The following is a 23864-nucleotide window of genomic DNA, read 5'->3' on the forward strand; positions in this document are numbered from 1 at the left end:
ATTTTGAAAAATAGAGTCTCCCTGATGTATTTTGGAAGCTTTCAAGACAGGTGATTATTTAAAGAATAGAGTCAGAGTGTATGTTTTAAATTGAATAAAAAGCAAAAAAAAAAGTGAATGATCAACTCTTCAAAAACAACCTTTGTTTTTTTTTTATTATTATTCTTAAAAAATGTTTTCACATGTTATGATCATGTTTTAACAAGATTTTGAACAAATTTGCATAACATTAGTTGAATTTAAATTACTAGCACCATATAAAACAGATCAGATTAGGTGAATATATGACAATTTACTAACTTCCGAGCGCGCAGTGAGACAACACGCGCACGCTCAAAAGCGGTCTCGCTCGACCTGTTCATTCCATGCTCAACACCAGCTGTGCTGTGCGCTCGCTTGGCTGTTTCTCCGCGAGCATCGCGCGAGAAGAGTTTTTCAGAGTTGAGCTCGAATTGGTTCCTGCGCGCTCAACCAGAAGGCACAAATATCGCTCCATTATATCATCGGGGAAATGTAGGCGGCGGCAAGAGCTGCTATAGACGGCGATTTGCCGCCGTTGACCGGCTATTTTTGACTGCCCTGCTAGACAGTTTAAATAGTCTGCACTTAACTGCAAGGTATTTCCGGTCAGGTTAGCAGAAGGTTCTGACTACTTTTGCCGAAGTGCACCAGGAGTTGTGGATGTAAATTTCCAAACATCCTCCTTTGCTTTTATTTTTAACCGGATTTCATCAAGTTTGTTGGCTAGGGATCGTATGTTGGCCAGAGTGAGGCTCGGAAGTGTTGGTCTGTATGGGTTAGCTTTTAGCTGAGTCAGCAGGACTGCCTGACAGCCTCGATGTCTCCTTCTTCGCTTATCCCATTTCCTGGGTTTCCAAAGCGGATAGAGTGGAGCCTCTGTTGTCCGTTGCAGATCGGGGTGAATAAAGTCCTGATTCCACTGTCGGTACAAAAACAAACAAAAAAGCCCAGAGCACCTTCGCATCTTCCATCTTGGCATCCATACTATAGCCATACATATATGTGATGACTTAAGCCTGTCTTTCAGTATTTATAGCCTTTGGGGAAAGCCTGTCTAACTGCATGTGCTCTGTTTGATTGTATAGACTTGAAACCTGACCCAGAGCTTATCTGCTTAGCTGTGTTTCTTTCCTAGATCAAGCCAATAAAGAAGCGACTATTACATTGCGTTTTTACCTTTTTCCCCCACATAGAAAGTATGTCTGGTAAAACGGTAATGTGCTGTTTTTGTACGTATGCTCTGGCCTCTCAAATCCTCGTTTGTGGCATATGGTCACTCACACTGAACCTGGTTCTGCTGGAGAACATAAGTCCCTTTTACTGTGTTTGGCTGGGCTCTACTCAGCTCCACCTGCTTGAGTGCTACAGCAACAGGCCCGGGTTTTCTGGCCCTGCTGAGGAGCAGGGTCAAACTGAGTGGACTGGAGTGGCTTTTTGTCGTGAACACACTGCTTTTCAGTGATTGGCGAAGGGTGAGGAGATACAAAAACGGTGTCTCTGAGGAAGTCCTGGAAAAACTTTTTGGCTTTATATTTATTCATACAAATACCTTGAAAACTGATCAGTGTGTCTTGTTCAATATCCAAACAAACCACTTTTTTGTTGGTACCAAACAAAGGGTTTTTGGTCAGACTCCTATCTTTCAATATTTACTAAAATGTAGACACTTTTAGATACCTTTCGCTCCAGACAATGCAGAGTCACCCTTTTCTCCACCAGGGCCTGTAGTAAAAAAATAGGTAACAATTACAAGTCAAACAAAGCAAGGCAATTCAAAGTGCTTTACATGAATAGAACATAAGTAAAGAAAAACAAAGAAATATACACATTGCAGTGGGATAATAAAAGCAGGTAAGGGAAAGAAATGGATTTTTCTTCTTGATTTAAAATAACTTAGGGTTTCAGCATTTTTATAGTCTTCTATGAGTTTGTTCCAGATAAGTGGGGCATAAGAACTGACTGCTCCTTTTGTATGTTTGGTCCTGGTTCTTTGTGTGCAGAGTAGGCTTGAACCAGAAAACATGTGTGATCTAGAAAATTGATACAGTGACATCATATGTCGAATTTATTTAGGTACCATTCAGTGATTTATAAAGTACAAGTATTTTAAAGTCTATTTTAATTCAATTAAATTAAAGTTTAGTTATATAGCGCCAATTCATGATACATGTCATCTCAAGGCACATTCCAAAGTCAAATTCAATGAGATTATTCAGATTGGATCAGATTATACAGATTGGTCAAATCCTATCTAAGGAATCCCAGTAGATTGCATCAAGTCTTGACAAGCAGCATTCACTCCTCCTGAAAGTTTTAACCTTAGTCTAAAAAGTAGACAGGGTCTCTGCCTCACGACCTAAACTGGGAGTTGGTTCTACAGGAGAGGAGCCTGATAGCTAAAGGATCTGCCTCCCATTCTACTTTTAGAGACTCTAGGAACCACCAGGAAGCCAATGAAGGTAAGCTAAAATTGGAGAAATATGATCCCTCTGATTTTGATCAGAAAATCTCCTATTTTATTGAGATATAGACATACCTTAAGTATATTGTTTGCTGACAAATGGTTTGATTGAGAAGTCATGGTTTAGACAAATCATGAAAGAAACAATAAAGCTTTGCTTGTTGATAGACAAGTGTGTATAAAACTAGCTCATTCTTCTTATGTGAAGATTGGGTTTTAACACCAAAATGAATCCTGTTACTCTCTCAAAGCAAAAAAAAAAAAAAAAAAAAAAAAAAAAAAAAAGGTTTCACAACCTTTTTACCTGTAGTTATGGAGATGTTCTGTATAAGAATGCTTTGGCCAAATGTATTCAGTCATTGAATACTTTTTATCACTGGGCCTTGAGGGTTGTAACATGGTGCAAACAGCTGAAATATTACTGTGAAGTCTACACTAAAGTAGATAGGCCTCCTCTGATTGTATGGAGATACATTCATTTGATTACCTTGCTCTATAAAACTCTGTCTTACTTAAATGCTCTCCTACAAAGGTCCAACACAACAACATTTTTATTTTGTTTATTTCACATGTTCGGACATAAAGAGGGAAACAAGCATTTATCTTTAAGGCTCCTACAGCATGGAATTATCTTCAGTCTGAACTCCAGATAGTGGATGTTATTTCTTTTAAATTATTCCAAACAATTCTTAAAAAATAACATTGTGAATCTATTAACCAGTGCCAATGCTCTTAATTATTATTAATATTACATTTTATGATTCTTTTGATCTAATTATTTTTTTTATGTGTTTACTTGTGTTATGTCCAAAACTTGAGATTATAACAAGCTACATAGTTTACAAACAGATGAAGTTACAGCAATATTTTCTTTTAGATTACCTAATTTAGATAAAACTGATGTAGCCAGATTACATGAAAAAGACAAAAGTCTTGGATTTTTTTAAAGAGCTGTATAGCATATTTTTATTTCACAGTAGGGGTCCTGCTAAGGAAGAACTGAGAGTCGTGCACATCTTTCAGAGTTCCAATTTTATTGCCATTAAATTATTTAAAAATTTTTGCAGTGAGATTTAGCACCAGCATGATGTACTTTGCAGCCTCGCTTCTGTCAGTCTACTCCAGGGCAGCTGTGACTACGATGTAGCTCACCACCATCAGGGTGTGAATGTGTGCATGAATGGGTAAATAATTGACCAGTGTAAAGCGCTTTGGGGTCGTCAGATGATTTATTTCAATATTCTCAGCTCGCTTTTCTAACACAACGAGGGAATGCTCCCCATTCTGAACAATTTCTTTGTGCTGCTCTTCGTTTTTATGCCAACGGCAGCTTTTTAATAACGTAGGAGACACAGAAAATCTTTTAGAGGCAGCTGTATGTCACACTGTCAGGGATGTTACTGTCACACTCAGTTACAGTTTAAAGGTGTTCCATAGTCAGAGATCCACAAGATTAATATAAGAACTACACAGAATGAAAGCAATAATTTATTCTCTATCTAATTTTCCATTCATACATTTTTGTTTCCACTTATATATTTTTCTTCCCAAAAACCGTTAGGGCTACAGCAGATTTCCTTACTTAAATAACTGCACCTTTACTTCAGCTGAAAATATACATATAGCCTATATGATTAATATAAAGTGAGGTTGGCACAAAGACAATCAGTGTCAATTCATTTTTAGAAGGATTGGTTAATAATGGCAAAACGATGAACATATTAGTTATTTCAATAACACACACCATCCCATCATTAATTGCATATGTTGAATATAGCCAATTAATACATTAGTTGAGTCTAACTTCTAACTTAACCTTACTTGATTAAACTGTATTTTCATACTTCATCATGATTTGCTGCCATGTTCTTTCAATGCCTTTCGTAATCAATACGCCCCCCTCCCTTTGGTGTTGAATAAGTGAAGTGTGAGAAAACAGCTGTAATTCTCTGTCTTAAGACCCACATTTATTCTTTGGCTTTTAACACTGTATAGTTGTGTGGTCCTCTGTGTCCTTTTTAGTTTATTTATTTATTTTGTTATGTACAGCACATTGGAAACTTTTTCTGTTGTTAAATGTGCTATATAAGTAAAGTGGATTGGACTGGATTGAACTCTCATATCACTCATGCATTTACTTTTTCAGCTATTCTTTGCCGCCAACTCGCTATTTCCGCAGCAACAGCATCATTTCTTATGGTTTAATATTGTCCATATGCCTTCTTTAAAGATTTCTAATTCCACTCGCGGGAAATGTGCACTTCCAGGCTGCCTATTTCCTGCCATTGCCATGGTGCATTGCGTTATCTGCGTTCTATGAGGAGTACTATTTCATGCTCGTGCTCACGTTCAACTCATGGTTGATCGGACGCTGTGTTTAGTTACCTGGCTGATATCATCTGTTCTGAAACCGGAAACGTTGAGTATGACAGAGTGAGAAAGATCAACTTGGAGTAGCAGCTTTCTACTCTGGGTAGATCAGCCATTGTTTCTGAAACATGGCCCAGAACAAAGACACACACCGCAACCTGCCCAAACATAAAGACGTCTGCCCCACCCATCAATCAGTGGTGCACTCCGATCAGCGCCTGGCGCACACACAGAGGGTATATTATTTATTGGGTTTTATTTACTGCGCAGCATAGATTTGCTGTGCGCACTGAACACCACTGACATCTAAATCTCAATGGGGTTTTCATCTGTGTCAGTAAAGGAAATAAATTAAGTGCCTTTAACCTAAAATCATACCTGGTTGTCCACGGACCCCTGGCTCCCCCTTTCTGCCGGGTGTTCCTTCATTCCCTGCTGGACCTCTGGGACCTACAGCACAACACACACACACACACACACACACACACACACACACACACACACACACACACACACACACACACACACACACACACACACACACACACACTGTGCCTTGACTTCCATGGACTTCCATTCATTTTCAAGTCTTTCTATGGCCTTGAAAATGGCCAAATGGTTTGGTTACCTTGACCCTAACCAAACCTAGTTGACACCTTAGTCCAAAACCTAACCCCTAGCCCAGAAAAGAAGTGAGGACCAAAAAACACATTGCATCAAGGTCCTCGCTTTATACATGAAAACATGTTCTGTCTTCCATTTAAAGGAGCAATAAGTAAAATATTTTCTGCAAAATCAGCCTAAATCATTCTCAATTGTCACCTGGGATGGAAGTAGCATTCCCTATAAACAATTGGTCCTGTCCATCAACAATGTCTTAATAATGTTTTTCTCCTTTCAAAATTAGCGATGCGGTGCAGAACTAATGCTGCAGTGTGTAGCACTGATCTCTATTATACACTGGGTTGCTAATAGCCCGCTGTTAGAACGAGTCGCTTTGAAGCCACCAGCCGCCATATTGGTACTCCCTATTTTCCCCCAGTAACTGGGAATACGTGCGCTACAGCATCGAATAACGAGGAGTTTCTCATGTTCAGAGGGGCTTAAAACTTTTAAAATGTCAAATGCCATATACTTTTATGTTGTGTACTAAAACTATCAAGTACAGAGAAAGTCATGTGCTGAAATATTTAACATTTTATATATATATATATATATAAATATTAGGGCTGGGTATCATCTAGGATGAGCCGATTCGATACGATTCTCGATACACAGCTCACGATACGATACGATTCTCGATACATAGCTCAGCTTGATTTGATTCCAATATCGATATTTATTACTTTGAATTAATGCTCAGTGATTCAATCACCAAAATCAGCCAAATATTATGTTTATGTTCTATTTATTGATCACAGACATATTAACAGGAAAATAAAGTGCATTTGCTTCAATGCATTTAACGTGTCACAGAAACCAAAAATGTGCCCAAACATCTGATTTTAGGGTCAAAGGAGCTTCTAAAATCCTGTCGGCCGTTCCACAAATTCGTCTCACTCACTCTCCTTCGCTGTGAACTGTAATGGTTGCGCTGTAATAACGCCCCCTAGGGTCTTCGGTTCTCCACAGTCACTATCAAGCTATTTCTGGATAATGTTCACCTAAACTAGTGCACTTTCACATCTCCCACAGGTGCTGGGTCCCAGGTATTAAGTGTTCACTTATATACAGTAATCTTGTAATTTATTTATTTATTTATTTATGTTCTTTCACTTTCTTTTTTCAAATATCACATTACACATGTCAGCTTACATAATAATATATATGATTTAGCAATGGCATCTAGGTGTTATTAGAGTGTATCTATTGCTTTATGTCTGTTGGTTGTGCTGTTCTTTTTGTGTCTCTTTCCAGGTGATGGAGCAGACAAAGAAGGTTTTATCATTCTCTCCCTTTTATCTCCTTTTTCTTTCACCTCTACTCTTTTTTTTCTTTTCTTTCACTTTTTGTTCTTCCTTTACTCTCCCATTGTCATGTCCATATAATTTGAAATTCTCCTTGCAGGAATCACAATAAAGCTATTTACAAGCATAAATCAAGTGGAGCACTATGGCGAAAGCCGTTTGCTCCACTTGTAAAAGCAAAATCTGTCGAGCTCTATCTGGCATTGAGACATCAATTCCTATTGCCATATTGCTAGACAGGACACTGGGGGGGAAAAAAAAAAAAAAAAAAAAAAAAAAAAAAAAAAAAAAAACGCCCCCTAGAGGTTGGGAGGTATATCGATATTGAAAGCCAGAATATCGATATTAAATCGTTTTTAAAAATATCGATATTAATCTTTATATCGATTTTTATGCACAGCCCTAATAAATATATATATATATATATAAATAACAATATACAAAAACATATATTTACATATATGTATACATACACACACACACACACACACACACACATATATATATATATATATATATAATGAATAACGTAAAATATTTCAGCACATAATTCAGCACATAATTTCCTACTAGTTGATAGTGTTAGTACATCCACTGACTGTAGAATTACCTGTGAAATGTTTTCACACAGCCTGTGGGATTCTGTGAGAGTAGGGAGTAGCAAGATGGCGGCCAGTGACTTAATTTCTTCGGGCAAATCAGCAATCCAGTGTACATTAGAGATCAGTGGTGTGTAGCCTCTGTGTACTTCCTGGTTCCTAAGCCAATCATATGAGAGTTCCCAGGGTTCCCAAAACAGACCGCTGCATTTGTTTTTTGTTTGTTTTTATGTTGCCAAAATAGCAGCAACCTGCAAACATAGAAGCATGTAAGAGAAGCAGACCAGGGGCCCGTTCTTCGTACGTTGCTTAAAACATCCAAGATCAAATGAGACATCCAAGATGATTTCATCCGGCTAATCATGATCCGGCTAATTGGGTTCTTCGAACACACCTGTTGTTTACGATTAGTATCACTGGATTGAGTTATCTGAGACAACTGCTCGTTCATGCGTTTGTTTAAAAGGGGAAATGTATCGATAGTAGAAACATTGATCAGCAGCGCTGCTATTGGCTGTTCAGCATGGCCAAAGAACGCCCACAGTTTTTCTCCCAGCTGAACAAGAGCTTTTGAAAGAAGGTTATGCCGAATTTGAGTCAATTAAAACGACAGGGAACACCTCAAAGTCTGCTAAAACAAGGAGAGAGGGCTGGCAAACAGCAACAGACAAATTAAATTGTAAATACTGTCCATGATAGATGTTTCTATCACTTTCTACAGTATATATTTTTTGTATTTTAATAATTTCATAAGTACTTTGTTCTTTTATGTCAGAGCCTCCATGGGAGCCACTAGAACATGGGGAAAAAGTACAAGAATATTCTACAAAATGATAGCCTTTAACAAAATGACTCAAGGTGCCATCTGTTCCCTGTATTAACGGCATCTTCAACAAAAGAAAAAGTATTTTGACCTGAAAAAAAAATACAAATTAAGAGGAGAAATTGAACTCCACAACGTGAAAAAGAGAAAAACTGCACTATTCTTTATAAATGTTTAAATAAAACGTCAGGAACAAAGCATTATTTGTTTCGTGTTTTATTGAATATTAAAAAAAATGGTGTTCCACAATTCTGTCCCTTCCTCTGCCACTAGGTGGTCCAAGTGCGCTGGCTAGACACAGACTTCCCTATCTCCTCCGCTGCGATCTAATCTTGTTTACATGAAATAAGCCTGCTCGGGAGCAGGGTCAACTTTGCGCACATGTTGCTATGACAACAAGTCCGGGATGAGTTTCGAAGAACCAAAAGATCCAAGATCATGCCAAATCGTCAACAATGAAATCCAGCTAACTGAGTTAGCGACGTACGAAGAACGGACTCCAGAAATAAAACAGAATACAACATCATATACCTATCCAGTGTAAGTAAAAATTTAGAGGGGCTTTGCAGCAGCAATGGACTGTTTAGAAATAGCAGACTGGGTGTATGTGTTGTTCCTATTTTAACCACTAAGTTTCATCATATTGCTTATTGTTTTTTATTAAGTAGCAGTATGTCAGCAATATTACTAATGAGCTTAACAGATTAAATAGGGGAAAAGACAATTCAGTATTTCATAACTACAATCTTCTGTCACGTTTTACATTCAGGGGTTAACGGAGTTTACTTTCCTTTTTGAATATATAGAGCCACATAGGCCCATGGTTTTGTTTTACTACAAACAGTTCACTCATCTCCACTTTCTTCCTCCTGTACAAAAATATGGAATGTAAGGGTATAAATTGTTCTTAGTTGTGTCCATTTGTGTAGATAAGAAACTACCAGTGTCTCAGTGTTTTGCCCTGTGATGGAATATACATTCTGCCTTTTCCCCACTGACCTCCGTCACTCTAAGCAAGTGTAGAATAGTATCAATAGAGAAGATGGTTGTTTATGTCAGCCACAACAGTTTTTGTAAAGAAACAGAAATTTAATTTGAGCATTTCAAGTTGTTTACAATTTTTTCCCCAAAAGTATGCTTTTACTGTTTTTTTTTAAATTACCTATATCATGAATGTAACTAAAAACAAAAACTGACCAACTTCACCAGCGGCCCCGGGATCTCCTTTCTCCCCTTTGAGTCCTGTTTCACCTCTTTGACCAGGAATGCCAGAAACCCCACTGTCACCTGTCAAACAAGTACATCATATAACCTTCTCTGTTAAGTTACACATAATCAGAAATAAGCCCTGCAGTGCAAATAGTGGGTAAAATAATGAAGGACAACCTCCAGATTGCTCAAATCACCTAAAATCAAAAACTAACTTGTTGAGACTGGATCTTCCAACAGTACCATGACCAAAAGCACAAATCAAAACAAATTATGGAATTGATAAACCAAGATCATTTCAAGATCCTATAATATCCATGACCTGAACCCAACTAAAGATGTATGAGCTATGCTGAAAAAGGTAGTTTGTGTTTGGATATCAATCAGTTTAAAAAATATATGACGTTTCTAAGTAGAAACGTCATATATTCCCCCAGAATTAGCCCAGGACCTGACAATTACTAAAAAAAATGTTGCTGCAACTTTATGAGGAACATTTATCCAAATATTATAGGGGATGTCTTTATGTATTTGAGCCTGTACTTTATGTATAATTTTGGACCTTTTTCCTTTCTAAAGAAATAACATTTTAAATACTGTACATCAGAATCAAACAGTGTTGTATAAAGTACTAAAATCTCAGAGTCAAGTAAAAGTATAGGTACCTCTCCAAAATATGACTTTGGTAAAAGTCCAAGTCACTGACTGAAATGTTAGTTAAGTTAAACTCTTAAAGTATCTGAAATATCTTGTACGTAAGTATGAAAATTACTGTAAAAATAGATGTACTCAAGTAATGTAATGAAAAGAAAAGTAAAATGTAAAACAAAGCAAATACAGTTTGAATGACATTTTTTAGACTTTGGTAAACTTTAAAGGTCAAATTCACTTAACATAATAATATAAACAACCAAGTGCAGGAGAAATTTAGACCAAGTTTAGACAGAAAATACAACCTTTTTGTAAGCTTTCAGTTTTTCTTCTTCAAGTAAGGTTCAGTGCTATACACTTTAAAATTGTACACAACCAAGTGGAGGCAAAGGGGGTGTATACTAAGAACATGGTTAAGTGATAAACCAGGCTTAGTTAACCTACAGGAAGTGATAAACCTGCTAATAGATACACCTGCAGGCAGGCCAGTTGACAGCTTTGCTAGGGCCTGGGACAACACAGTCTTTTTGCCTCCTCCCCTCTACACCTGCCCCCACCACACACACACACACACACACACACACACACACACACACACACACACATTCGTGTAAGACCTACGGAGTGAGGACCGAGTAAAAGCACTCACAAAGTGAGGACCGGTAGTTCTGAGCTACTTAGAAAGATAACGTTTTTATTTTCTGTCACCAGGTGTCACAGACACACAATACACCACTTCAGATTTTGCAAAAGAATTAAATTAACAAAAAAGTTTTTTACCATCAGTGTGAGGACCGAGGAGTTCAACCAACTTTTTTGACATTTTAAGTAATTAAGAAGTAAATGTACTTAAGATTTGAAAACAAACATGTTTTTTACGTTTTACTGATTAATGCACTGAAGAATAATCCAATGTTGTACTAAAAATGAAAGCTTGAGGTTGTGTGGCTCTGATTTATTACCCCCTGATAAATTAAAAGTTTTAACAAAATAATCCATTGTACTTTGAATAATGTTTATTTTAGAAACAAAGTATTTTTTGTGGACATTAGCAGAGCCTAACAACTGTTGTTCCTAATCTGCAGCATGAATTCCTCTTGCACATTGCAGAATGCACATGCATGACTCTGATTGGATAATAGCTTGATGGGCCATCTGCAGGTTGTGAATGTTGCAAAGTTGAGGGTCGGGGAGGGGTCACTCAGTGGTTGCTGGCTCAGACTTAAGCCTGAGATATTTTCTGTAAAAACAGGCATGACTTTGCACTCACTTTTATTCTAGGGGCATATTGTTTAGGATTCTTTTTTAGTTTTTCTGTATGATTATTTTTAATTTAGTTGTCATTGGTATAAAAATATTTTTATTTATATACAATAAACATGCTGTACTGCCCTAAAAAGCTCGATTTAATTAATTTATAGAAAAAGGTTTGTGTCATAATTTTAACCGAGGCTGTCATATATTTAATCATAACAGCAATTCCTCTTTACACATATTTTAAACAGCAAAGAAATCTACTGTTCAAAATGTTAAAACTCAGAAATCCAAAATTAAAATTATTACTTTACAGGAAGAAAACAAGATACACTATGATTTCTATGATTTCTTAAATATCTGCCCATAATAAGCATTAATTGGTCCCCAAGGTAATTTTATATAGGGCCTAAAGTGATACAGGCAAGATCTTTGAATGGAGTCATGAGGGAAAATCTGCCATTTTGTGAAACACTTGTTTTGCCTTCCTGCTGCAGGTGGGAGAGGTTTTGGCAGGAATGCATGGTACCATTTGTAGGGGAAGAGTTGATAAAGAGACTGGCTCATGCATGACATTTTAACTATTAGATGCATGATCTTGTAACTATATCCTACAGCTCGCACATCCATCGCTGTGCTCAACAGCCACACCAGGAATGGGAGTGTGTTGGACCCTGCTGCTGGGGCTAGGAGGATCCGATCTGGATGTGCGTGTTACAGTTGTCAAAAGCCTGATTAGACGATTAAAACGAGACCTCCCCTTTCTCCATAACCTGTTGGCAAGTGCAAGAACTCAACCCTAACATGACGACTGAGGCCTTTCAGGCTTTCTGTTAGGCATAGGTTGGAAGCAAATACTCTCTTTCATCAAAAGCTTAAAAGCTATCTTTTTCTGGGGCCGAGTGGAGGGCAGCAAGCGAACAATTGGAGCATGCACAGAAGGTTGAAAAGGGGTTCTCTCAATGTCCGAGAGAGACATTTGCCATCTAGCCTCTGAACCTGCTAGGACCGGGTTGGAGGCCAAAAAAGGCCAACCCATAGCTTCACCAACCTATGGAAAGTGGCATTAAATAATTTTTTGGTCAAAAGTTTAGTTTTGGTCCAGATTTGGTGAGGCTTTGTTACTAAAGGAGGCCAACCTGACTGCTGACCTTTTGTGACCTTTGAAGTTTTTCCCCTTATTGATGCACTTTTTAGTTGAGGATTTTGATTAATCTCACAGTGTAGCATCTCCTGGTATTGCAGAACACAACCCCATTAGCGGCTAAGGACTGTCATGTAGCTAACCTGAAGTGGCTCTGGGAAGGTTCCTGTGCTCCACTGATACACCAGAAAGGGGAGTGTGTTTGACCCGGCTGCTATGGCTAGGAAGCTCTGATCTGGATGTGCATGTTATAGTTGTGAAAAGCCTGATTAGACAATTAAAACAAGACCTCCCTTTCCTCCATAACTTGTTGGCAAGTGCCAGAACTTAACCCTAACATGACAATTGAGGCCTTCTATTAGGCATAGGCTGTAAGCAAGGACTCTCGTTCATCAAAAGCTTAAAAACTATCTTTTTCTGGGGCCAAGTGGGGAGCAGCAAGTGAATAATAGGAGCATGCATGGAGAATTAATTTACCAAAAAGTTTTTTACCATTAGAGTGAGAACCGAGGAGTCCAACCAACCTTTTTGTCATTTTAAGTATTTGAGAAGTAAATGTACTTAAGATTTGAAAATAAACATATTTTTTTTACGTTTTACTGATTAATGCACTGAAGAAAAAACCTATGCTGTACATAAAATTAAACCTTGAGGTTGTGTGGCACTGATTTATTACCCCCTGGTAATTTAATAATTTTAACAAAAGAATCCATTGTACATTGAATAATGTTTATTTTAGAAACAAAAAATTTTTTGTAAACATTAGCAGAGCCAAACAACTGTTGTTCCTAATTTGCAGCATGAATTCCTCTTGCACATTGCAGAATCCACATGCATGACTCTGATTGGATAATAGCTTGATGGGCCATCTGCAGGTTGTGAATGTTGCAAAGTTGAGGGTCAGGGAGGGGTCACTCAGTGGTTGCTGGCTCTGACTTAAGTCTGAGATGTTTTCTTAAGTAAAAATAGCCATGACTTTGCACTGAGTTTTATTCTAGGGGCATAATGTTTAGGATCCTTTTTAGATTTTCTGTATGATTAATTTTAATTTTGTTATCATTGGTATAAAAATATTTTGTTTATATACAATAAACATGCTGTACTGTCCTAAAAAGCTCATTTTGATTAATTTATAGAAAAAGGTTTGTGTAATAATTTTAACTGAGGCTGTCATAGATTTCATCATAACAGCAATTTTTCTTTTCACATATTTTAAACAGCAAAGAAATCTACTGTCCAAAATGTTAAAACTCAGGAATCCAAAATTAAAATGATTACTTTGTGGGGAAAAACAGCATACTCTATGATTTCTTAAATATCTGCCCATAATAAGCATTAATTGGTCCCCAAGGTCATTTGATAGGGCTTAAAGTGATACCAGCAAGATCTTAGAATGGAGTCATGACGGAAAATCCGCCATTTTGTGAAACACTTGTTTTGCCGTCCTACTGCAGGTGGGGGAGGTTTTTGCAGGAATGCATGGTACCATTTGTAGGGGAAGAGTTGATAAAGAGACTGGCTCATGCATGACACTTTAACTATATCCTACAGCCTGCAGAACTGTCCATCGCTGTGCTACACTGACATACCGGAAATGGGAGTGTCTTTGACTCTGCTGCTAAGGCTAGGAAGATCTGATTTCGGTGTGCGTGGTATTGTTGTCAAAAGCCTGATTAGACAAATAAAATGAGACCTCCCCTTTCTCCATAACCTGTTGGCAAGTGCCAGAACTCAACCCTATTATGACGATTGAGGCCTTTCAGACTTTCTATTAGGCATAGATTGGAAGCAAATACTCTCTTTCATCAAAAGCTTAAAAGCTATATTTTTCTGGGGCCGAGTGGAGGGCGGCAAGCAAACAATTGGAGCATGCACAGAAGGTTGAATAGGGGTTCCCTCAAATCAGATAGAGACATTTTCCATCTGGCCTCTGAACCTGCTAGGACCCGGTTGGAGGCCCAAAAATGACCCACCCATATCGTCACCAACCTATAGAAAGTGGCATTAAATTATTTTTTGGTCAAAAGTTCAGTTTTGGCCCAGATTTGGTGAGGCTTTGTGACTGAAGGAGACCAATCTCACAGCTGACCTTTTTTGACCTTTAAAGTTTTCCCCCTATTTGAGGCACTTTTCAGTGGAGGATTTTGATTAATCTCACAGTGTAGCATCTCCTGGTATTGCGGAACACAACCCCATTAGCGGCTAAGGACTGTCATATAGCTAACCTGAAGTACCTGTAGGAAGGTTCCTGTGCTCCACAGATACACCAGAAATGGGAGTGTGTTTGACCCTGCTATGGCTAGGAAGCTCTGATCTGGATGTGCATGTTATAGTTGTGAAAAGCCTGATTAGACGATTAAAACGATACCTCCCCTTCCTTCATAACCAGTTGGCAAGTGCCAGAACTCAACCCTAACATGACAACTGAGGCCTTCTATAAGGCATAGGCTGGAAGCAACAACTCATTTTCATCAGAAGCTTAAAAGCTATCTTTTTCTGCGGCTGAGTTGGGTGCAGCAATTGAACAATAGTAACATGCACAGAAATTTGAATAGGGTTTTCATCAATGTCAAAGACATCTGCTTTCTGGCCTCTGAACCTGCCAGGAGCTGGTTGGAGGTTCCTTGCACCATAACTCTGGGCACCATAGCGTCACCAACCTATAGAAAATGGGACTAGATCCCTTTGTGGTCAAAAGTTCAGTTTTGGCCCAGATTTGGTGCTGTTTTGCGACTGAAGGAGGCCAATCTGACTGCTGACCTTTTGTGACCTTTGAAGTTTTTCCCCTATTTGAGGCACTTTTCAGTGGAGGATTTTGAATAATCTCACAGTGTAGCATCTCCTGGTATTGCGGAACACAACCCCATTAGCGGCTAAGGACTGTCATGTAGCTAACCTGAAGTACCTGTAGGAAGGTTCCTTTGCTCCACAGATACACCAGAAATGGGAGTGTGTTTGACCCGGCTGCTATGGCTAGGAAGGTCTGATCTGGATGTGTATGTTATTGTTGTGAAAAGCCTGATTAGACGATTAAAACGATACATCCCGTTCCTCCATAACCAGTTGGCAAGTGCCATAACTCAACCCTGACTTGACAACTGAGGCCTTCTATTAGGCATAGGCTGGAAGCAACAACTAATTTTCATCAAAAGCTTAAAAGCTATCTTTTTCTTTGGCTGAGTTGGGTGCAGCAATTAAACAATAGGAGCATGCACAGAAGTTTGAATAGGGTTTCCATCAATGTCAGAGACATCTGCTGTCTGGCCTCTGAACCTGCCAGGACCTTTTGTGACCTTTGAGGTTTTTCCTCCTGTTGAGGCACTTTTCAGTGGAGGATTTTGATTCATCTCACAGTTTAGCATCTCCTGGTAATGCAGAATACAATCTTGTTCTTACCGTTTCTCAGTTCAAGTTTCAAAATTATACTGTCTTTTCCTGCTCAATGGTCCTCCAGAGAGTTCAGCAGCCTTAATGAGCTGAGCTCTGCTTTCATCTTGTCACCAGCCCTTAACCCCATCATCCCTGCTGTTACCAGTCTGTTTTCATGTCTACCTGTTACCTGTTTCTCCAGGACTCTTCTGCCATCTACATATTGTTTAATTAATTTTAATCTACACATAATTATATTACAAAAAATTTCAACATCATGTCTAGCTTGAATATCATGTTCCCTGTCTGGGCATTGAATAAGTCTGAAGGCATATAACCATTTTTATTTATGCATAAAGCCTGAAAATACATATTTGGTTGATACTGATTCAATCTATGTTTTGCCTACACTATAAAAAATGTACTGCCTATATATTAAATAATAAACTGATCACTAAAAATGGCATTCAATCTGGTAAGATTTGGGTGCAGCGCCAAAAGAACACCTATAGGGGGAGCAGTAGAGAACCAGTTTGGTGGAAACCTGAGTGCAGTTGCAGAACTATACACTAGAGGGACCTAGTGAGAAGAGAATTGTGAACCTTCAGACTCATTTTACATTAAAAATGAGGACCTTTTATAAAAAAGACAGAGTAACATCTATATGGCTAGTAGAGCTCATTACTATATGAAAGAAAGTGAGGACCAGGAAAATGTCCTCACTTCCCAAAATTGACCTCACTTTGTTGGTTAAAAACTGGTGATGGTCCTCACTCTGACGCAAGAACAAACACACACACACACACACACACACACACACACACACACACACAAACACACACAAACACACACACACACACACACACACCAAAAAAAGTCAACTTAACTGTATACTTCATGTCCTGGAAATCTCTGGAAATCCTTTATATTTGATATTTCAACCCATCTATTGAATTTAGTGCACTTGTTGATCTTTTCTTCATAAGAGAACAGCAAGCACTGCAGGCAAAACATGGCATTTTATGGCCTGCTGTATATTAGCCAGTCCCTAACAATTTTTCCCCTTCAATTGCAGGAGGTAGAATATGTTAGATACTTTGGGAATTCTCTGCCCTCTGAATCTGCTGGCGGTTCATTTGCCATCTCTAAGAAAGGCTTCCCTTTTGCTATTAAACGCACAAGATTCACTCGTGGGATGGCCATAACGTGGGATTATTGAAATTAACGGTGTGATCCATCTCTGAGTCACTATGCTCAGACTCCGATCGGGCAGCAAGCCCCTCCACCTGCACTGTCTCTGTTATCGCTAGGCAGGCATGGACTGGTTATCGGGCGTACCGGGCATTTTCCTGGTGGGCCGACGTGCTGTTTGGGCCGGCAGACCCGACATGTATATTAATAATATGTATTATTATTATTACTATTATTTTATATATCTGTCTTGTTATATTTGCATCATGCATGAAGAAAAATAAAATCAGCAGCGCAAGAGTCTGTTCCGATCATCCGGCCCTTACCACAGGCTACTGCAGCCCATTGGTTATCATCCCTGACAGTCTAAAGGGCTAGGCCAATCATAAAGTAGAAAAACACCTTCACGCTCCATGTGGAACTTTGTGCAGCGGTGTTCACAGTAGTAATGGATAAGAAACGCAAGGGAGGCGCAGAGAAACTGCGCGAAAAAAAGAAACAAGTTCTTTAAACGGACGCTGCGAAATGTGTCAAACTGACTGACATGTTCCCAACAGCAGGCCCTTCATCTGCTCCGGTGTCTGATGTAAAATATAGTGGTGGTTGTAGTCAGTGACGTGCGGTAGAGTTCATAGCTGGTGAGGCACTGACGTCATTAGTCAGATTTACTAATATATACACACTACAGAGTAGACTCGTTGCAAAGTGCTGAAGGAGACTGATTGAGCCAAATAAATTCACCAAGATACATGGAAAAATATTGATTATTTGATGAAAAAATAAAAATAAATTATTTGTCATTTGACTGTAACAGTTTATGAGTTATGATGGATTTCTGCATTTGTAACACATTCTAAAACTATAACCCACATTACGCACATTTTATCACAAAAACAAAACATGAATAAGTATCGCTGTCTTACCTCTACTTATAATTTAAGTCCCTGCGGCGCTCTTTCTGAACAAAAATATCATAATTTTCCGGTAAAAGTTCTCTTTATCTTCTTCAGTTTTAAAAGTCTTTCAGTCTCAATGGAGCTTACTGCCAGGGAAGAAAGCCTTCCCTGATCAGTCTTGTTCCAGCTGTATGTTTAGAGTCTTTTTAGTGCTTTACTTGTTTAGCAAAACTCGCTAATAAAACATCAATAACTTGTTTTGACTCTACTATTTGGGGATCACGAGCGGTGCCCCTTGAGCGCCCCCTGCCTAGCGGCCAAGGAACTGCCGACCTCACCTACAACCAGTTCTTTGCTGTTTATGATCGGCCAGCACCACGAAAACATGTTATCTGCACACAGTTTGATGACCAAAACACAATTCATAATCCACATACATTAAATTGTGGAAAATCTGTTCATAACTGTTTGAACAATTGAATTTATGATCTAGAGACAGGAAGATGCATTCACAGAATGGAAGTCAGCGCAGTTAACATGGGATTGCACAATCCCAGGGGAGGCCAAGCTCGCTGCAGCCTCACCGGCTTCGCTATGAAGCGCCACCAAGGATTTACATGAAAAATAGCAAAAAGTCTGCGATTTTAAATAAAATATGATCAAAAAATAGGAAATTAGATAAATAAAATACTTATTACAAATGACTGAGTAAATCAAAATTTATATTATGGTATTATATATTTTCATTCTTTCCATGATGACAAGTGAGGCATTCTCTGGTTCATTTTGTCATTGGCATCCTTTTTTACACAGTGAGTGCACATTAGTCCAATGTTACCCTACAGTATCTGGAAGACTGAATAGATCTGATGAGCAACTTACAATAACTTCTTATAATGATGTAACGTGATAATATGTGTGATTGACCGTGAAACCTCTCTTTCTCTCTCCCCTTTCTGATCTAAGAATTGTTGCTGTGCTGTGGTGGAGTTTACATTTTACAGTGTTAATAAATTAAGATTTTGGAAGTATTTTAAGTGTCCACTCTCACTAATTTCCATTAACCTGGCCTCAAGCTATTGCACAGTTGGTATTGCACAGTTGGTATACACATTCAGTACACAAAAAAAATGTGGTGGGCCAGTCTAATCCAAAATGCCAGGGCCGATTTTTTGTCCCAGTCCACCCCTGTCACTAGGTATGGCTCTCTCTGTCTCTCTCTGTCTCCTCCTCAAACACACACTGTGTGCCCCAACCAACCCCCCCACCCCCCAGTTCCCCGCCTCAGCTGGCTTCTGCTCTGCTCTGTCTTTCAGACTATACCTGGACCTCTGCCCTATCTCTGCTTTCTGCTCTTTTGGCGCTAAGCTTACGTATTTCTGTAAAAGAAAAGGTGTTTTCCCCCTTACACTAGCTAGTGGATGCTATACTTTAAAATCACACTGATAAACGCATTGCTTCTTACCTGGCTCTGGATGGGCATCATTCCTCTGCAATTCCGTCCTAGACCGGTTCCTTACTAATCCTCAGTTTTAAATAAATATTTACTCCTAAAATCCCTCAAGCCTTTGGTGTCATCTCTTTCTCTTTTGTTTTCTGTGCACCTGTGATTCTTAGTTTGCAGTGGAATGAACTTTCAAAGTTGCAGCCAGCCGTTGTCCTAATGGTGAAACCATTTTATGTTGGGGTGGTTGGAGTTCTAATGGCCCCTTATTTAAAGAAAACATATTACATATACCTAATGCAGAAATATATATATATATATATATATATATATATATATATATATATATATATATATATATATATATATATATAGTTACTCTAATATTAAATATTTTTCACACAAATATTTTCTGAAAAATTACTTCTGCCTGTATTTTAATGGTCAGAGTGTCAGTTTTGGGCCCCCCATCTGTCTTGGGCCTGGGACAATTGACCCGTTTGTCCCCCCCTGTCAGCGGGCGTGCCTGCAGGTATCATTTAGTTAAGAAAATTAGGATTCCCGGCTCTGCTATTAACCTGCTTTACTACTGAACCAGCTTCTTATCCTGTTGTTGGTGATGAACAAGCCCAGGCAAGTTCCGACTTTGTTGCAGTCAATCAGTAGGTGGGGTCAAAACACTTGCTTGCGTCTCTCTCTCTCTCTCTCTCTCTCTCTCTCTCTCTCTCTCTCTCTCTCTCTCTCTCTCCCCCTCTCTCTCTCTCTCTTTCTCTCTCTTTGTTTTTTTTTGTAACAAGTAACTAAACCAAACATTGAAAATGTATCGGAGTAAAAGTATGCAATTAAGTTAAAAAATATGGTGAAGTAAAAGTGAAAGTTATCAAAACATTTTATACTCAAGGAAAGTATAAAGTACTCCAAAATATACCTAAGTACAGTACTGAAGTATTTTTACTTTGTTACGTTAAAACACCGGAATCAAAAACTTTAAAAGTTTAACCTACAAACTCAAAAAGTTTGTGGGTTAGTCCTTTCCAATTGGAAGAAGTATGCAGTGTTTTGTTACCCTTCCTGCAGCCTTTGCTCCTTTGCTTGCTTATTGTTGATATCGTTTAGTATATTTTGTTTTATAGCTAAATATTTTCAATTCAAATCAATGTTATTTATATAGCTCCAATATATGATACATGTCATCTCAAGGCACTTTCAAGTTCAATCAGATTATACAGATTGGTCAAAAAGTTTTCTATCCAAGGAAACCCAGTAGATTGAATGAAGTTTTGACAAGCAGCATTCACTCCTCGTGAAAGAGCTTAGAGCCACAGGGACAGTTGTCTGCATTGCCCATGGCATTGCAGCAATCCCTCATTAAATCATCTTAAAATAAAACTTTAGGTAAGATTTGCGTAAACTTGGTTATTCTAAATATTACAATTATTTCTTCAGCTTTTTTGGATTTGAAGATATGATATATGATATGATATGATTTGCGGCCTTGGCTAATGTCATTCAGTGCAAGTTATCAGAGTGAGGTAAGGACAAACAATGTACACAATGTGCAATTGTGTGGGTTCATGCAGTTATGCAATACACACCAATATGTTTTGTAATCCAAATTCAATAAAAAAATATCCTAATAGGGTAATAAAAGGAAACTAGAAGGAATACACAACATTGAATGATAATTAAAATCACTATAATATAATTGTAATAAGGAATAATAACTATCAATTTGTATTTCTACTGTAGGTAGTTCATTTATACTTGGTCATCTTATAATAGGCCGGTAGCTGTAATCTGTAGGGTTGCTCTAAATTGAGTTTCATTCCTGTGACTCTGGAACTAAACTATTTCTGCACTTTTTCAATCATTAGTAGGGACTAAACTCATAATTAAAAGTTCTCCACGTGAAACCTGCACATTCATAAGTTACAAGGTGTTGAAAGAGCCAACTTTTAGAAAAACGTGATAAATCTGGGTTTTCCCTTAATTTTAAGTGCTTCCCATTTTTTTTCAGAAGAGAAGAATGAAAACCAAGTTTCTTTTATCTGGTGTATCTAAATACTTTCTGCAACTATTACAGGCTTTGAATAGCTCACCCAAATGACTTCTGAGTTAAAGTGATATGAAAACTGCATGTTTTCAAGAAATTAAGGCCTTAGGCTGAGCTGCACCCATTGCTTTTCATTTCACATTTAAAAGTAGGCCTACTGATATTTTACATCGAATCCAGTATTAAAAGTGTTTATAAGGCACTTCTTTACCATTCCAGCAATTATTCACTAAAATAGGAGATTAAATATGAGCCCCAACAACAATGACAGACCCTTAGATGTACATATTTATCATTAGATTTTAATCATCGCATTTTAATTTCAGAGCACAGGTAACATATTTATATTCACTTAAATTGGAAATTAAATATCAGCCCCAACAACAATGACATACACTTAGATATACATATTTATCATTAGATTTTAATGATCAAATTTTAATTTTAGAGCATAGGTAACCAATTTATATTATGAAAAAGACAATATGGCAATATTGATGAAACTGATGGGTATCAAATTGAGTTTCCTCTATTTCAGAGTCATCGTCAGAGGCATCATTGTCAACTCCGACTTCTTTATCATTGTCACAATCAATACATTTGCACAAGTCAGTACATGCCAGATTAACTTTTAGACAAGAGCATCTCCCAGCCTGACATTTGTTAGTCTTACAAGCACAATGCACAAATTCAAGAACGGAATCTGGTGCTGCCTGTTTAGTCATCCACTTTATACAGAGTTCTGCATTTTTCATCTCCCAGCCATGATCAGTTGGTGATGGGGCTCCAATTGTAGCAGACAATGAAAGTCTATGTATAGTCGCTTGGTAATTGGCACATTTGAAGTGAAACTTCAATGCATCACTGATTGGTGGCATACTTGTTTCGCTTGGGTTAGTGCAGAAAATCCTGTACCTTGCTTCATCCACTCCACTACTCATTTACTGTCCATACATGGAACACACATACACTTCAAGATATTTGAAAGTGTCAAAATTTGGGTCAAAGTTCTCACCAAGCTTTGCAAATGCTGTGAGGAATGTTTCACTTTCCACAGCAGTCTTGAATGCTTTTGTTTTGCCTTTTCCATGAAAAGAGCTTGTGGAGTCACATCCAGTGAAAACATGGAAGCCAATGAGTGCATGACAATCAGCAGGTCCAAGAGATGATGCTATCTTCAGATCCGAGTCCTGTTCTTAACACCAGTGGCAAAGTACAATTGTCCAGAGACTGTAACCCTACTGACATAACAGCTACATCAGTATCAGGACTTTTATTCACTGTAGTCTCATACAGCTGATGCATGTCGAGCATGAAGCAAGAGCTGAGTGTCTGCCTCCTCGTGCTCACAACAGAGCTCATCACTTATGGAGCGATATTTGTGCCTTCTGATTGAGCGAGCAGGAACCAATCAGAGAGCGCAGTGAGACAACACGCGTGCGCTCAAAACCGGTCTGGTGCGCGTTCAACTCTGAAAAACTCTTCTCAACCCACTGTCCTCGCGCTCAGTTCCATCTCTGCTCGTGCGCTCAACCTGCGCATTCCACGACGTTCAACACCAGCTGTGCGCTCGCTCAACTCTATCTCTGCGATCGCGACTTCAAAAACTGTCCTCCTCACGAGCCAATCACAGACAGGTTTCTTTCCATCCAATCACTGCAAAAACGGATCTAAAAATAGGTAAAATGTTCTTAAAATTTGTGTTTTTGTCCTAGATTTGAGCAGGTAAATAAGATTATCTGCCAATGGAATGAGTATTTTGACCCCTAAAATAAGATAATTAGATATACTGCGCTTGAAATAAGATGATGGAGATGAATTGTTCCTATTTTAAGTGCAAAAATTTTATTCTATTGGCAGATGATCTTATTTACCTGCTCAAATCAAGGAAAAATACGCAAATTTTAAGAACATTTTACTTATTTTTAGTTCCGTTTTTGCAGTGATCAGTGTATGGCTTGCAAACACTGCATTCAGATGGATTAAATCAAAATGCTGCAGCTTTTGGCAGAAATTACTAAACAGAACGGTGGGATTGAAGGAAAAAAAGAAAAATAAATAAACAGTTTAATATTTTTGCCTAACATATTTAGTCTATTTCCTTGAGCTACTAAGTGAGGTGTGGAAATATTGTTGTCTCTTTTTTAAAGATTTTTTTTCAAGTTCTGGGAGGTAATGTAAAATTTTCTTTTGGTTTATGTTAAATAAATTCCTACACTACATCCAGAATCAACATTCCTTACTCTACTGTAGGATTTAAATATAGACCCAAGGAAAGTCCTGAACTGAATGAGAAAGAGATCTATAGGATGAGATAAAGGTGAAGACGAGGAAACCATCAAAACTCAAATCAATTTGTCTTTGCAAATCATGAATTGTTAAATATTTTTCTTGGTACTCATATTTCTGCAG

The 23864-nt window shown here is 38.2% G+C and overlaps 1 protein-coding gene across 1 annotated transcript in view; it reads right to left on the bottom strand.

Annotated features, from left to right (window-relative positions):
• The window catches only part of marco (macrophage receptor with collagenous structure), a 95586-nt gene that overhangs the window by 41343 nt on the left and 30379 nt on the right, over nucleotides 1-23864 (bottom strand). The window contains exons 6-8 of the mRNA XM_012858122.3: nucleotides 9439-9528; nucleotides 5231-5302; nucleotides 1699-1743 (exon numbers count right to left, since the gene is read on the bottom strand). Coding sequence (XP_012713576.1) covers nucleotides 1699-1743; nucleotides 5231-5302; nucleotides 9439-9528 — 207 coding nt within the window. The remainder of the gene's footprint in view (nucleotides 1-1698; nucleotides 1744-5230; nucleotides 5303-9438; nucleotides 9529-23864) is intronic.

The sequence above is a fragment of the Fundulus heteroclitus genome, chromosome 7, assembly GCF_011125445.2.
Source record: "Fundulus heteroclitus isolate FHET01 chromosome 7, MU-UCD_Fhet_4.1, whole genome shotgun sequence".
Classification (NCBI taxonomy): Eukaryota; Metazoa; Chordata; class Actinopteri; order Cyprinodontiformes; family Fundulidae; genus Fundulus; species Fundulus heteroclitus.